Here is an 18,189-nt window from a genome sequence, read left to right on the forward strand (position 1 = left end):
TCGTAAGAGGTGACTAACGGGATCGGGTGGTCAGGCTCGCTGATTTGGTTGATGCATGTCATCGTATCGCAGTTGCGTGGATCGATGCTCATATATCGATGACTGGATTGTCTGGTCCAGACTCGATTATTTACAGACTGCCGTCATATAGCTGGAATATTGCTGAGTGCGGCGTTAAACAACAATCAAGCAAAACAAATTTTAAACCTGTGTGTTATTCTTGCTGTACGTCTGGCTTCAGCCAACTATCTGTGTGCAACTTGTTATCTATATATTACATGTTATTGTCAATGTTAACCTGCTAATTACAACACGCCATGCGTTTATACCTCTCATCACTTGGTTCTTGTCACTCCAGCTTAATAACTGTGTAAGAATCTACATCGAAATGTCGTCAAATAAATAAACCAGAAATAGTTAGCGTTTTCTTTAATGCAATTTATTATATGTTTGGATATTTAATTGAAGCGGAACTAAAATCATCAAATAACTCAAATGTCAGGGTGCCCTGACTGTCAGCCACGATGATGCTATTTATAGTTCGGAAAACACATGTGGCTATTTTTAGAACTATCGGATTTTCCTAGAATTTCGATAACATTGGCAGGACTGAAAGGAGTGGCTGTTTTGACGAAAGGAAAACTGCACACAGGCGTTTTCTGGGTAACGTTTACCAGAGAATACAGTGTGTATTTGCCTTCAGTCCCTAGTCGGCCTTTATCTCAACGACTTGTTGCACGTATTCTCCTAGGTGGGCATATACTAGTATATAGTCCATGGAGTCTTTTAGTACGCAATACATTGATCGCCTTTGGTGTGTTTTTCTGATGTCATAGTGGAATAGATCTGTCTGGATCTGCTTTTCTAGGATTTGTTTTCATAAAATACATGTATATTCTACAGCGGTGGTTCGGGACTAAGGTATGTATGTTACGGTTCAGGTTCTCCTTGGTCGGTTATTTTACATAGATCAAAGGTGATTCATGCGTCATGGCGTTAGCATTACAAACTTACCTTGGCGCTATGTAAACACGTATACAATCAAGGCTTGTCACTTGTTTGCTTTGGATTAAATAACGTTTTTTTAATTAGTATTATTACATTAATTATTTGCTTATTGTGATTATTTGCTCAGCACAGCAAGATGGCCACCAGCGACCAGGGAAGCGCGAGAGACACCCTGGAATATCAGATTGAAATGATTCAGATGTGTAGGGACACCTTTGAGACATATCTCGACCCATCGACAATCCTGGATAACATGAATATAGACCGTGAGTAGCTCATCTTTACCCTGATATTTGATATTTAAGAGGGGGCCGGGGGGTTCTTCATTTCTAGTGACTGAGCTTTTTTTCTTCAACCTACGGAATTTTTTTTTAAAGTTTCTCACTGTACAGATGTAGGTGACTTTAAAAAAAACACAATGAAAATAGCTGTATAACAAAGCATTTCTATAAATTAAAAGAAGACTTTTTACATGTTCAGCAAAACCCAGTCAACTTGACATCTACTGGGTCCACTTGCACCAAGTGATCTTAGCGCTAAGTCTATTGTAAGCCTATGTTAAAGTATGGGAGTTACGATCATCTTAGCGCTAAGATCGCTTTGTGCAAGTGGGCCCTGGAGGAATGTACTTTTCAATTACTAAGATTGTGGATGATGGACATATTATGTATCCACATCAGTGTGACTTCGAACCAGGATCTGACCAAGGAATGGTATTAAAAAGTATTTATATTCATATCACAGCAACAGTAAACTTTAGTGAAAGGTATAATGGTAGGATGAGATAAACATTTAAAAGACTAATACTGGCTGGTATGAATGGTTTCCGGGCCCTGTTTGTTTTCAGTATAGGGTTACGTTGCTTAAATCAACATTCCCGACAGGGATAGAAAGGCTGGGCCTCATGCAAGGTTTTCCACATGTTAAGCAAATACCTTAACCCCTTGGCTGAAAACAGGCCTACCACCCCTGTGGGTCCAATAGACTGTCCTAGTGACGGAATCACCAGTGTTAACAGAATTAGGTCATCTTGACCTAATTTCTGTAGTAGTATAGGTAATGATGGTTCTGGACCACTTCCACTGGAGCCGGATTTATATACCTATACCACCACTACAGGTGGCATTTTTTATGCCAAAATGATTATGCGATTCAACGATAGTCATAAGATTCAGCTAAATTGACTCTAGCTCACCACCACCTGGAGCCAATGATATAAATTTTTATAGGTAATGATGGTTCTGGACCACTTCCACCTGAGCCAGATTTGTATTAAACGAAACATCAATATTAATTAATAATGAATAAAATTTACTATAGCCCACGAGGATATTGGAAAGGTATAGGAGCAATAAAAAAATTAGCCACCGCGGCTAAGGTATCTAAAGATGTGGCCAAGGATTGGTTAAAGAAACAAGCGATGTGGCAAATATATTTACCGGCACCGCGTTATATACCGAGGAAGAAATTTGATATTTTTACGACGAATGAAGTTCATCAGGCAGACCTGTTGTTTCTTCCTCACGATAAGGTAAAACGCAAAATGTATAAATATGCTTTAACAGTAGTGGATGTGGCTAGTCGATACAAAGAGGCTGAGCCATTAACCTCGAAAGATTCAACAGAAGTAGCTAATGCACTGAGCCGCATATATAAACGCAGACCGCTAAAATGGCCTAAGCTATTTCAAGTAGATCCCAGTCGCGAGTTTATGGGATCGATAACTAAACTGTTAACAAAGCACGACGTCAAAATCATCCGTGGTGAAAGAGAGGCCCACCGCAGTCAAGCCATTGTTGAAAGATTTAACCGGACTCTAGAGGAACGTTTGTTTGGCTATCAGTATGGGATCGAAATGAAATCCGAGCGATTGAGATCAACCGAATGGGTGACACGATTATCAGCCGTTGTATCAGCGCTGAATAATGAAGTAACGAGATTAATAGGGAAGAAACCATCCGATGCTATTAAAATGAAATCCGTGATTTCCGAATCTTCAGCACCGAGGAGAGGCAAAGAACGAGAACTTCCGGATAGAGTAAGGGTAAGATATTTATACCAGGCAGGTGAACTCGAAGGAGGCCTATGTCGCGCAACCGATCCCATATGGTCCCTTAAGACGTATAACATTAGTCGATTGGTTACGAAAGAAGGAGAGCCTATTCTTTATTATCTTCAAGATGGACCGGGTAGGGCATTTGTACGAGAAGGGTTGTTCATAGTTCCCGACGGTACAGTATTACCACCATAACCATAAGCATAGGTAGTTACACCATCATTATCAATCCATCTCTTTGTATCTAAGGGGGATAATGATGTCTTGTTCATTCTTAATCCATATATCCTATGATCGTAACTTCTTAAAGAGTTCATCTCGTGTTTGAACGTTCTACCGTTGAATAATGATTCTTTATACTGTTCGTGTTTGATATGCTTTTTTACAACATACTTCTTAACACCCTTGGCTTTTCTTATCTCTCCATTATCGGACTTTTTTATAGAATACATCTTAGGTCTTAATCCCACATACTCCGCTATAGGAGTCCCAGCACATTCATCCTTCATCTTACCTAACACCTTTTTATTTACTACGCTGTGCAGTGGATTATCTTTTGGGTAATCGCTCGTGTCGTACATATCTATTTTTTCTGTCATATCTTTATACACATCCTCGGTTTGTATTTCCATCAACAAAGAATCTGTGTCGGTATATAACACCTCGCATCTATCGCCGTATTACTTCTTAAGTTCGTTGTAATAAAAGTCATACATTTAGTGTTTTGACAAGTCGAGAATACTCATACCAACGTACACCGGTCTGTTGAATTTTATATTACTCTTCTGCATATGCAACGCGGCTAAGTCGTTATCGAATATCTTGCTTCTGTTAAAAGCCGGACTGGCTATAAGTTTCCTGAGTCTTTCTTCCTCATTAGATCTGACTAATTTAACATCAACACGCTTCCTTAGATTCTCCATAGTTTTACCGAATACCGAGTTATTCATGAGCTTATACAGATTCTTTTCGAAATCGCTGGTGGCTATCTTTCTTAAATCTGTGTTCAGCCTTATATAGGGCTCCATCCAAGGGCTTTGATCAAACTTTGGAACTCTGTGTATTTTCTTTAGTTTCATACCTAACGATAGATATAACTGGAGATTTCTGTAGTGAACTATATATTTTGTCTTATCCATCAAATTTGGTATGAGTTTTTCTACGTTAGCTAACCTACTATTACCCATCAATGAACGTTGATATTCCGACATCCAGTCTTTATTAACCATTAATCTTTCGGGAGCTAGCGGATAACTGTTATGGTCTTTATGTAAGGAACTCGGATATCCAAGTCAACTTCAAGTATGTACCCTTTATTCTCATCATTATTATTCACATTGATATTATGGACCCATTCAAAACCACCCGTGGGTAAAGGTTGACTCATAGCCCATCCGTACAAATTGTTAGCATCGAGATATAATATATGCGTGTCGGGTTTACTCGGATCGTATCCTTCCACTAATTTATTATTAGCCTTAGAATACCTTTTCGCCGCCATCGATATACCCCCTCTTAATCCTTTCTCAATAAACAAGTACATATCGTAATCTGTGAGTAGTTTTAGTTCTACGTCGGTCTTCTTCAACAATGCATCCCACGATAGTCCGGGACTGGAATAGTGCCATGCCGGGTCCAAGCCGTATTGTTTTAAACACGTCTTACTAAATATCTCGAATATATCGGCGAGTAACAGTACATCGGTTTTTAAGTACAGATCGTGATAATCGCCTAAATTCTTACAACCTAATTTATCCCAGACCGTCAGAGCGTGTTCATAATCGGCATCTGTTATTCTAGATTCTGTTAAGTTACTATAGAATGATTTGAGGGGTGGTAATTCAGTTTCTTCGAATCTAGACCAATCATCCATATATTCGTAAGGATATACACCTTTTCTCAGCAACAAATGACGAGTTATCTTATCGGTATATTGATTTGTTATTGCGAAGTCATCGGGATTGTTCGCATTAGCTAAATTGTCCAGGGAAGATAACAGAAACTGTACTGAGTCTATGAATCTAAGCCCATTGCTTTGCTTTATTCTAGATTTCCCATCCTTGTCCCTATAATGTATAGGTTTAGTCAACGAGAACGATATGTATTTTTCCATATTGTTAGGAATGCACGTTAAACCGCCGTCGGCCTTTGAGATAGCTTGCATAATGAGATGTGAATCATATCCCCTAAGGTTATGAAACACAACGGGGATGGGTATTGTTTGAGCATTCATTTTTAGTTTCAAGTTACACTCGTTATGAGCGGCTCCCCGATAATTACCCGTGACGTGACAATGATCTCTTACGGAATCCCCATCCAGGGGTTTATTACAAACGTGACAACTCGTTGACTTCTTGTGGGCCCTCCAATCATCTATCGTCATACGCATGGGTTTCTTACACGATAATTTTTCCCTGATTATTCTCTCTTCATTTTGTAAATATTGTAGGAACTTTCCCGCTGCATCGGGACCTCTGTAAATCACGGGAGTGTTGTTTTCCCATCATACCTTACAACTATATATCCAAACCCACAAGGAATATGTTCTTGAGTTTTGTACGTAAAACTACTACCTTGATTGCGTTCGGTATTTTCTATGGGTTTGATAAGAGCTTCAAAGTCGGCGTAAATTACGTACGGTACTGGCATTTGATTACAAAAGTGTTCAAATTTTAATATATTTTTTCCCTCTTTAGGCATATCGATCCTGATAGCGGTCTGTCCAACACCTCTACAGTCTTCTTTATGCGCTTTTAATAGATCTTGTCTGCTGTACCCATGCAGGCATCTTTCGCAGAAATATTTCTTTCTAGCATGTTTTGTTTGATCGTATAATAGCCTGTTTAAACTCTTTATCCACGTATAATGATATTTACCATCTTTTTCGATCAGAAATGAATTGATTCTGGGAATATGTTCCGGAGCGGAGCTTATCCTGTGTACAACAATTCCTTTAGAATGTCCGAAAACATTTATAGCTAAATTATTTTGCTTTTCCACCTTATCAATTTGTGATATTGGTGTAGGTTCGTCTATACCATCGAAGTTGAGTCCATCGTTTTGGGGATAGCTAGAAGGTCTCTCCGGATGCTTGTCTACGGGGAACAATGCAGATCTTATCATCATTCTTAAACAGTCATCGGATTTATTTTTTACGTTAATTATGGCTTTTTTCTTCTTATAATACGGGGGTAAATCTATATAAGATCCACCTTTGAAGGGCATATAATTCGCTATATCTAAATATAAACTAACGATTTTATCCACACCCCAACCCGAACCTCTATTAGTCCAGCGTTCTAAAGTTTCCTGTATTCTCTGAATTGATGTATCTAATGATGCGTTCATAGTATCGGATTCGGTTATAACTTCTTGATTGCTTCGGAAATATAGTTCGGTATATTCGACGCTATCGTCTGCGTTACTTTTACTCAATGACATTTTAATCGTCAGCTGGTATTTTATACTATGTAAATCATCTAACTCCTCGTTAATTTTACTCGATATGATGGGCTTAATATCGTTAACATCCATGTTGGAATTAATATCCATCTTCCAAGCTCTTAGATATTTACCAACGCCAGCGGATGTGGGTACAAATATTAATTCTTGTTGTTTATTCTCAACATCATCATTATCATCATCTGGTAAAGCGATCAATTCAGCTCTTCTCATTCGAGAATAACCTCTCAGCCCACTGTTTCTCGCTCGAACTTTGAGTTCTCTAACAGTCTGGGGTTTGTTGTATTCCAAACCGAGTAAGGTAATCAATTCAGCTTTTCTCATACGAGAATATCCACGTAGGCCACTTTGCTTTGCCATAGCCTTCAACTCTCTGACAAAAACCATTGTGGTTGAATGGTATATACAAAATGATTCATTTGTCTAAATGGTTGTTTTTCATATATAAATACGTATTCTCCCCAACCTATTCCTCTCATTGATGTAATCTCTCTTCCTAGCATAAATAATCTGCTTCCTGACCTTATCAGCACCATGACTCTTACATAAACTGTAACTAAATTTGACTCCAATCCCACATACAGAACAAACGTAATTTTTAAAACCCTTTCTGATGTTATAAGCGTGAGTGCCACAGTAAATACCCACAGATGGCTTCTGGCATTGAATCGATTTCCCCATGAGTGTATATTTGCATAGATTCATGGTTATACACATATCATATCATTTGTCTAAAAGGTAAATCACATCTACACTATTGATTAGGCTATTTGCTATTCGCAATTGTTGCCATATTTATATGAATATAATATATTCAAATCTTTAATTACTTCATTATGTCTTCCGGGATAAGTCCTTGTTTGATGAGCATATCCTTCGTTGCCATTGCTAATCCAATATCCAGAACCATCATACCTATATCAAATCCATTAAAATCTAGCTTGGGAGGTGTGGCTTTAGTAATCATTTTAGCCATACGAGCATAGCCAATGGCCAAGCCGGTGACCACCGCTGAATGATACGTCGCGTTTACCAACATTTTACTGTCTGTAACTGGAGTAGTCATGCTTCTTATAGCATTATATGAGGACTAACCTCTAATTGAACTTGTTGTTGCGGCGGGGGTGACGTTTTCTCTTCTCCGGTCTTATAAAAGAACCATACAGCCGCTATACCAGCAACTCCTACTAGTGCCAATGTTTTAATCGGATTTGAATTATTTATTAATTTCGCTTTCCTCACCTGCCCTCCCTTTCTTCCTGCAGCTATTTTGGGGGGGTTCTTAGAAACTCTGGGTTGTTTTTGTGGTTCCTCATTCATTCGTTGTTCCATTTCCGCAATCTGTTGTGGTTGCGTGTTCACAATCTGTTGTGGTGTCACCTGTTGTGATTGTGTTTCCGCAATCTGTTGAGTCTCCATTTATATTAGTAAGTGGGCACGTATGTTTAAATTGACAATACCTAGCCGTTATTAAAGCTGTGGTGAACGGAGCTAAGAACATTCCGAATCTATGATAAAACTCACAGCTCACTGAGCTTATAGCGTGTTCGATGAATGGGTCTTTCTCTAGAGATTCCCATAAATACATGCGATGTTCTGCCGGGATGGGGAGAAACGTACTAGCTACGACTACGACTGTGTGTAGTTGTAATATAGACGACCCTATCGTTTTAGTCATGGTAGCTCCCAGTCTAGACTCGTAACGCGCGTACAGTTTTTTAATCTCTTTGTCGGTCATGTTATCAATTTTTTCGATGGTATAATTTTCCCCCAAATATTGGGAACATTTTCCACCGGCTACCAAAGCCGCGAATCTTTCTCTATGTTTATCTAAAGATTTATCTACATCAGATTCTTTGAGCATTTGTTCGATGAGTTCGTCGCATTCCATAATGTAATACCTAAGGAGATATTTAAGTCTAACATAATGGAATATGACGTATCCAATACATCCCGTAATAATGAACTGTTGCGAAAGAATGATGATTTCGAACCACATTTTATGTAATATTAACCGCTAATGTTCAATTTGCTACATTTTCCTACATTTTGCTATAATTTTGCTACATTTTTGCTACATTTTTGCTACATTTTGCTAAGCAATTGCATAAGCAGCTGGTTGATCGGTTTTTAATACGAGTTTACAGTGCTTCGTTGCTGCTAACACTTTTCTGACTTTATCTCGTTCACCCTTGGTATAAATGACGTCATTTTCGCGTAAACATTCCTCGAATGAATCTCGGTCTTTGCAATGAAACAGGGCTACCCATTTGGTCTGCTCTCTGAGATCTTTCAGGACAGAGTTGTATTTTTGAGTGAGTACCCAAACGCTATGTTGAGTATGCCGTCCGGAGAATGCTAAATACGAAAGCATATCTTTCTTTTTTGTTAGTTCTTTACTAGCGCTGCAGTCGTCTATTACGAAAAGGGTTGATTCTCCTTTGTATTTTTCGTGACATACTCGGAGACAATCTTGTAAACGATCGCACGGATCGACTCTGTGTACCCCGTCGTCATTCATTACCCAATCTCTCGATAAGTATGTTTTATTAACGCTTATAGTCGGGCACAGAATAATAATATGATCGAAAACATCCCAATAATGACTTTGTAAAATATCTAGAATAAAAGCTGTTTTTCCGCAGCCCGTTTGCCCGCATATGATAGCGCAGTGAGGATCTTTAGGTAAAAGATTATTAATAGATTGCTTGCACGAATCTCCCATTCTGTATATTAAGTTGCGCATCCATAATCACGTACAAATATATGTTTAATTTACCAGCTGATTCCTGGAGCTTCGTTATCTGTATGGTGACATCCTCGCTAGCATTTTCTATTCTCCTCCCACTGCCGTGTAGTTGGTCATCGTCCGTTGTTCGCATGTCCAGCCATAGCGCGTACTTCGTGGTGAGGTATTCACCCATCGATACACTTCCGAGAGACAGATCTTTCACGACCGCGTTAACTTCCGGAGAACGTTTTATAGAAGGAAGTTTTTTAATCTCATCCCACTGGTGATATGCTAGCATTCCTTGGCTATATAGTTGATTAGGAACGCCCTCGATAGTCAATTCTACTTTTGTAATCTTGGGATTGTAGAACTTCTCGGTATTTCTTTTAAACATTAAAATACCCTTCAACGACCTCTTGGGGACGTTTAGATTGATATTCCACATCGTGTCTTTTTTGTCCCTCGTGATCTTTCGGTGTCGAAGCACGCGATCGTACAAAATGGCTAAACTTCCCGTATAATGGTTACGAATTTGTCTGGCTAATTCGGGATCCGTTATCATATCGTACTCGAGCGAGATATTGTCAATGGAATAGCTAGCATCTTCAGCAGCTCTGATTACTCTACCGTAGTCGTTAAAAGTGAGTTCGTATTCTAACCTATCGCCTAGGGATGCTTGATAAAAGGGCATGTGGGAATCTAGTAATTCAAAGTCTAGGGGAACATAGAATCGGTTACCTAATGCGTCGGCAACGGCCTTATCTTTTACGACAGTACCATCACCATTTTCAGCACCTACGCGCAGTCTCAATGTGTTCTTATTACAAATACCTTGGTACTGTAAGTTTTCCCGCTCTTTATCCGTTCTCCAGAGATCCATGTAACAATAGTATACATCGCTATCGTCGATACTCAAAACCTCATTACCGCTAATTTTAATGGCGATTTTCTTAACGATAGCACGACCTATGTTCTGAACGGGCTCCCTGTTAACGTCGGTAGAAGTCAAACTAATCGTAAATGCTAGTCGGACAGTTCCCGGAACTAACACATCGTGTGCGCCGAGATTAGGAAAGCGAACCAGAAGCGTTTGATTCTGATCGATGGTACTAGGGTTATTAGTTATAGTTACAGACTGACGAACTGCTTTGACCCCTAATGGATCTCGAAGTCTACGTTGTGGGTTTAACTTGCGTCCGTATTGCGAAGACATTGTTATATTGAAATTATATAACCATATGTTTAATATAAAAATGGGTGATTTTGAACTAGATACCTTTGATGACTTTGATAACCAGAATCCAATCGAAGATACTAATGAAACCAGGTTAAGTAGTCTTAACGATGAAATATTAAAATCAACCGTCGATGATTATTACGATGCCTTAAAAGAAAAAGATAAAAATTATGTTATCCCAATAGGTCGTGACTATTCAAAGTTTATGCTAGATAGTAAAGGAACATTGCGAGTGCGTGACTCTCCGCATATTGATCTCATGCATTATAGTACTCGTAAGCCCCTAGCCTTGGCTACTATAGCCGGCAGACATAGCCGCGAGTTTGTTCGTGATAAATTAGGTATTGTAGAATACGGACGAGCACCCGAGAAGACTACTAAGGTTCTTAAGGCTGTGCGGGAAGAACTCCGTAATACAGATGATGTGGGAGTGGTCTCGAACGGACTCGGAGAAATCTTGGCCACCATTAATGATCCTCAGTTAGAGTTATCACCATCCTTAGAGAACGATATTAGGGAATTACGAGGTCTTGACAACGCACTGCAAACAATGCGGGGAGAACTCACCAATAATACGACCAAGCTATCAGCTTACGAGAAAACAAAACTCGAACAGGCCGGCGATGAGTTCAGTAGACGCTGCGTAGCGAAAAGAATACGTGACTTAGAAGACGAAAGATCGGCCCGCCTCGAAGCGGCTTCCAGTAATGAAAAGGCACTTCGTTCGCAAATCAGTAGAATTCGAGAAACTATCGATCGAGTCCTCAACGATGACACTACACTGGCCGATAAAATTAAATTATTGTTCAGAGAATAACAATTGCCAGTATTTTAACCGCGTTGGGATTTATTATATCGACTTTGACTCTCGCGTTAACAGGTGGCACAGGTGGTACAGGTGGTAGTACACAGCCTAACGATAAAAATGGTATTAAAGAGTGGATAAAAAAGCATTTAAAAACATTAGGTTCAGCACTGGGAAAGCTAGCTGAGAAAGCCGCGGCCGCACTTCCAGGTATAATAGGGAGTATAGTTTCCTGGCTATTGAATTTATTAGCTAAGACCACCACTTGGCTTAGTCAAAACTTGTGGGGGCTGATCCTAGCAATTGCAGGGCTGTTGTACGTATTCGCTAAAGACTATTTAACCAAATCATGAGTAAACCAACCGAGACTCCCCCTACTACAAGCGCTGTTTTTTCATCGATATTTTGTTGATTTTTAGCCGCAATATGCGGTGACACTTGTGCATCAGTAGATGTTTGTGCGATAGTTGGTGTTTGTGGCTTGACTATTCCCTTTTCACCCGTGATCGTTTGCGTTATTAATTCGACGTTCATATCTGAATTTATACCTGGTTTTTGTTGATCGGTAGCAATAACAATTTTATTATTATAACCGATCACTTGACCGATCTTAAGTTCCATATTACTCGGAGACATGTATAGTCCCGGCGCATAAACAAGTCCACTTTAGATTGAGCGTACTGTAATGCATCTTGAAAACGCTTTATAGACGATGGTATGTCAACTGGTGAATTAATGGCGTCCTCCACGTTTGAGACAAACTGTTTTTGCGCATCGAGCGCCGTCCCAGAACCGATAATGGACGTTCGTGTTTGCGATTGCGCTCCGAGAATTGACCATACATAAGTTCTTATCGATTCATTAACTCTTACAAATCCTGGGTTAGTAAAATTATTTTCCGTTTTATCATTAAGAAATTCATTCCAAGCGTTTTCGGTATCGTTCATTTGTATAAATTTTTTAACAATATAAATTAAACCACTCTTAAAACTCATAATATCCCCTCTCCTATCGTTACTATAAAGTTCCCAGCCTTTATACCAATCACCGGTTTTATGCCAATGATCATATATTCTTGCGTAAAGTTTGCTGGTACTATACAACTTACCAAAATTAACTGGAAGTTTATTAAGTACTCTATATACATAATCGCTTTCTTCTTTGACAGATATTTTTTCCTCTGTGTAAGCAACACCTAGACCATGGTTTGCTCCTTTAATACGCCAATCTTTACTCGTAGAAACATTAAATTCCTGACAAATACGCTCATACGCGGACCTATCATAATTATTATTTGTGGAATTCCACGCTCGATCCTGCGGTAATGGAGCACTAATTTCTTTAAGTATACGTCTAATCTGATAGTACACGTGAAATGTTATAACAGACTTATTCAGCTCAAATCCTGGAACGTAAAGAGATACGCCACATCCCGTTGTGGCACACCATATGGCAAAGTTTAACTGATTCTGCCAAAATTGCATCGGATTGTGAAACCAATCGTGCACCATTTTATCGCTAGTTGCCGTGACCCTGTACTTTTCAAAGATATCGGGGAATTTAACTAAAAATTCAGCACCAGAGGCAGTTACTATAATCGATTGATTAGTAATGTATCTCGATTTCATATTTAAATTATGATATAGTATCATTGTATATTTAATATGTATGTTACACTCCCGGGAATAACAAATGGTCAGTCTATTGAACTGCTTCATACTATCGATAACTCGGATGGACAACTCGAAGTAGCTATCTGTGATGTAACGTATTACCCACGGTGGACCAATATAAGTGCTGCGAGAGGTAATAATAATGAGTTGTATATAACAGATAAACAAAATATTATTGAAAAAAACATTAATATACCTGATGGGTATTACAGCGTATGCTCACTCAATGATAAATTTTTTAAGCCTAATGGAATTAGTATCACACAAAATGAGTCGAATGGGAAAGTGAAAATCGACACTGGAGAAAAAGGTATATGGATTAAAATGAACTTAGCAATTACACTTGGATTTACACAGGTAAAAGGATCAAGAGACTTACCCGATTTAGTTCCCTATAAAGAGTTGTTCATCCATCTTGATCAAATCAGCACGATGGATAATATTCAACTCGAAAGTCCTTCAACTCTGCTCAGGAGTGTTCCGGTCAAAAAGGAAAAATATAATAGTGGCAGAACGGAATCTTTCTCACCATTACAATATAAAAAATTAAAGCGTGCTATTATTTCAGACCTTAAAATTTCTGTATTAGATGTAAAACATCAACCTGTACATATAGGATACTTAAGTGTAACACTCCATATTATAAATAATGGTTAATTCATCAGGCCCTGGAATGATCAGACAATGTAATACAATTGCGCTTTCCGATCTCGGAGACACGGAAGGATTCGGTAAACCCGGTAGCAATGGTAAGTTATACGCTTTACACTTACACGATAATGTATACAAGCGGAAAGAAGTTATATTCCCGGAAAATCTAGAAGATTTAAGCGATGTCGACGTTAGTAGACTCCTTAAAACCACTCGTACAATATTATTTACAACAGTGAGAATAAATGGACTATGGTCGAAGCAAACATCAAGTGGCTACTGAATATCTCCATTACCCCACCTTATGTGATGATGGGTAAGGGACATAATTTAACTAAGATAATAAATAGTGGCATCGAACTCGCGGCCTATATCCCGTCAAAACGAAAAAGTGTGTTAGTCTCTCCCCTGCCAGAAAAAACAGGTCATATGTTATATAGTCGTCCGGCAATCCAAAATGTTAGTTTAAATTTGGTTACAGAATTCGATGATATTAAAGTTAACTTGAGTGCAATACCTAATATTTCTACGCTTATTATTGAAGTCTTGTTCGGAGATGCACCGGTAGATGCCTTCGAAATATTACCAGGTCTATCGATTAAATGGCTCAAGAAACACGAGCATCAACGTTGCAGTATTATTCATGTCGGAGCATCACCCGTTGCAACCCTCGAGGGGGTTCAATTATTAAAAGTGACAGAATTTCTCTTTCTAAGATATTCTTTCCGTATAATATACATTTGATAAGGTTGATGTATACTCTCAAAACATTTAAGCAAGACCAATTAAAGACTATTATATATTCGCAATATACACTATGAGTTTATATCCAGCGCTCGATGAAAAGATGGAAACTGTTGACGGATTTCGATTACATCAAATAAGCGACATAAAACATCGAATAGAAAAGGATAGGGAGTTGAGACTTGGATTGTATAAAAAGTATCGCAGAGCCGTGAATGCTCTGGACGGAGTTGACACCGCTCTTGTAGTAGCTGGCATGGGACTCGGTGTAGCCGGTGTCGGTTTACTATCAACTATAATCGCTGCGCCTATCGTGCTCGCCATGGAAATAACCACCGGAGTCTTGGGACTGGCAGGAATAGCGATAAAATTCATTTCTCGTAGGTTACAAAAGAAAGCATTAAAACACGATAGTATTAGGATACTCACCGAAGCAAAGTTGAACAGCATTGAGGATCATATTTCGACAGCAATGACCAATTGTAAGATATCCGAAGATGAGTTTCGTTTAGTGTTGTCGGAACTCACCAAATACAACGAAATGAAGCAGGAGATTCGATCAAATTTCGTAAGACCAATGGTATTAGCGAAGACGAGAAAAAAAGTTCATAGAACAGGGGAGGCAACAAGGGCGTCAATTATTCTGTGCCAAAACCAAAGAACTGGTTGGAGATTAAAAATAGATTGCTTACTATCGTTTGATCACATTTAGACAAATGCTTACATAAATATATATAATAATAGAAAAAACTATTAAATGGAGAGAATTACCACAAGGTTTTTATTATATCAGTGATGTCAAACCAACCAAATACGGTAATCAATTGTTTCTTATCAATTTACAAAAAGAGTGTAGTTATATAGTCTGGTCTCCTAGTAAAATGAACGAAGAACTTAATAAAAATGTTGAATATCGCTTTATCGATAAAAATAATAAAGAATATTTTTATTACCATTTAGACTCATCTAAAGCAATGATTGGCCCCAGGTATTGGTGAGCTAGAGTCAATCTCATGACTATCGTTGAATCGCATCATCATTTTGGCATAAAAAATTCCATCTGTAGTGGAAGTGGTCCAGAACCATCATTACCTGTAAAAAATTATATCATTGGCTCCAGGTGGTGGTGAGCTAGAGTCAATTTAGCTGAATCTCATGACTATCGTTGAATCGCATAATCATTTTGGCATAAAATATTCCCCCTGTAGTGGTGGTATAGGTATATAAATCCGGCTCCAGTGGAAGTGGTCCAGAACCATCATTACCTATACTACTTCTGTAATTAGCGGACTCCATGTTTTGGGTATGACAATACTGATTTAAAACGGGTGTTAGTGACGGAAATCACGTATATGGTTCAATCTGATATACGATACGTCTCTACGTGAAGATCTGAGGACACAATCGTATCAGCCACTCAGCGTCGATGCTTCTAAATTCATGCGTCGATGCTTCTAAATTCATGCGTCAAGGTTTCTAATTTCATGCGTCGAGACTTCTAAATTCATACGTCAAGGTTTCTAAATTCAAGCGTCGAGACTTCACAATTTTCGTTTCGAGTGATCGTAGCATTAAAATTATCATATATAATGTATGTATGCGGTGAAACGATGTAGAGCGGCGCCATAATATATTTGTGGATATTACACATATTCTGTCCTCTCTGAGCCGCGTGCATCTACAACCCACAAGGTGTACTATCGAAGGAATATTTGTGTTCTATGTTGGTTTTCATTTGTGGAGTTGAGTCCCTTGGGCACGCCAGAAACCTATGATTGTGGGTTCGAATCCCGGTTCGCCCCGATTATGTTTCTAGGTTTGTCAGCACCATATCCGAGTTCGTGGGTTTCACCGAAGTTGTAAACGTCTGAGACGGCTTTCCTCCCACATTAAGCTGACACGCCGTGATATGACTGGAATACTGTTAAAAGCGGCGTTAAACCCAACACACTCACTCACTTCATTTGTATAAATTTAACTGATTTGGCTCAAGAGCCTACACAGCCTTTGTTTGGATTGGTACCCATGACGATCTGGTGTAAAATAGGTCTTGAGCAACCCATGCTGGCCGTAAAAGTTGACAATGCTTGTGGTAAGAGGCAACTAACTGGATCAAGTGGTCTGACTCGCTGACTTGGTTGATACATGTCATCGTATCCCAATTGCGTGGATCGATGCTCATGATATCAATCACTGGAATGTCTGGTCCTGACTCGATTATTTACAGACCGCCGCCATATAGCTGGAATATTGCCGAGTGCTGCGTTAAACAACAAACAAAATTGTCTAGATTGGCTGGGTAGTCCTGACGCGACCTTCTACAAAAAAAAGTGTCCTCAGATCTTAACGCAGATATTGCATAGGAGTGAAAGATCTGAATGTAATGAAATTGACCTCTGTCGGTTTTTACTTAAGATTATTTTTTTATTTTTTTAGATTTTGATATCAGATGACTCAAAGGAGTCATGTAACTTTATTCCAGCTAAAACCAAGGAAAGGATTCAGGCGTACCAGCGTCTGGAGCGACGAGAAGCGGTCAAACAGCTGTTAGATGCTGTTCTGACTGACCCAGAAGCCCACGTCTCCATGTTTATATATGCCCTCAAGGAAGCAGGTAAGGAGAAGACCACGTGACCTGCCAGTGCTGTAGCGACATTCGATGTCATGCCTAGACTGAGTGTGGTCTGCTTCTGGCTATACTATGTCAATAACATAAATTTGACTGACACACAAAACAAAGATTAATTTCGTAAGGGAGCTAACTCGTTGAATTGTCATTAAAAGAAACTTATGATACTTGATTTGGTTCAATGTAGCTGACACCGTGGCGACTACGGCTGTTGACACTGCGGCGTCTCACGTCTTCATGCATGTTTCAGGGTTCCAACACTTCACAGACGTCCTCGAGGACAGCAAAGGCCCGCAAGACAGAAACAGAACGTCTGCCAAATATGAACTGTGGATTCTTTTGCTCCAGGGCGATTTGAAGGACAAGATCATTCCAACAGAGATCATTGATTACCTGAAGCCAATACTCAGTGACAAAGACTACGACCTGATACGCAACACGGAGAGGGAACGAAGTATCCAGGAAGCCTGCCAGGAATTGTTCCTAGCTATCCAGAGGAAGAATCCATGCTGGCCCTCCTACTTCCTGGACGCGCTGTACAACGTGTATGGCCGTCAGTTGCTGAGGAAAATACACCCTGACTTGGCTCATGGTGGGTGCAGCACCGTCCTTCATTATGGGACAGATGAATGCAAAATAATCCGCGAAGCAATGTCCGTCTGTTAGACGTGTGTGAGTTGGGTTTAACGCCGCTTTGAACAGTATTCCCGTTATATCGCGATGCATAAGTCACAGATTAGTGATGCAGGTCTCAGACGTTTACCACATCGGCGAAACCCTCGAGCACAGGTATGGTGCTGACAAACCTAGAAACATGATTGGGTAAAACTGGGATTCGAACCAACAATCATAGGTTTCCGTCGTGAAGAGGGACGCAACTCTGCACGACGAAATGCTGCCATCCGTGTCATGGGCAGATACAGCTTTTTTGAAAGGGGGGCGGGTGCACAATTAAGATCTATTTATTGTCTTTGGTGGTAATTTATACAGAAACAAAGATTTTTTTCGAAATAAAAAGGGGTGTGGGGGGTGGTGTGGGTGGAGGTTGGGGGTGTAGCCTGTATCCGCCCATGCGTGTCCCCTATTATTTTGGGAGCAGTTCACGTGTTACTAATAGTCTTGTAATACAGACACGTATGTACCCGACCCACGTATGTAGCAGGATTCCTTTAAGGGCGGGGGTTTGTATCAGT

The 18,189-nt window shown here is 39.5% G+C and overlaps 1 protein-coding gene across 3 annotated transcripts in view; it reads left to right on the forward strand.

The window, feature by feature from the left end:
- Positions 1-621: 621 nt before the first annotated feature.
- The window catches only part of LOC139452222 (ATP-dependent RNA helicase DHX58-like), a 34,377-nt gene continuing 16,809 nt past the window's right edge, over positions 622-18,189 (forward strand). The window contains exons 1-4 of one of the 3 annotated variants that reach the window (XM_071233614.1): positions 622-921; positions 1,136-1,274; positions 16,850-16,981; positions 17,247-17,588. In XM_071233614.1, coding sequence (XP_071089715.1) covers positions 889-921; positions 1,136-1,274; positions 16,850-16,981; positions 17,247-17,588 — 646 coding nt within the window. In that variant the 5' untranslated portion in view covers positions 622-888. The remainder of the gene's footprint in view (positions 922-1,135; positions 1,275-16,849; positions 16,982-17,246; positions 17,589-18,189) is intronic. The other 2 variants (XM_071233615.1, XM_071233616.1) reach the window with 2 other exon arrangements.

The sequence above is a fragment of the Haliotis cracherodii genome, unplaced genomic scaffold (genome assembly GCF_022045235.1).
Source record: "Haliotis cracherodii isolate W230 unplaced genomic scaffold, xgHalCrac1.p SCAF_9, whole genome shotgun sequence".
Taxonomy (NCBI): Eukaryota; Metazoa; Mollusca; class Gastropoda; order Lepetellida; family Haliotidae; genus Haliotis; species Haliotis cracherodii.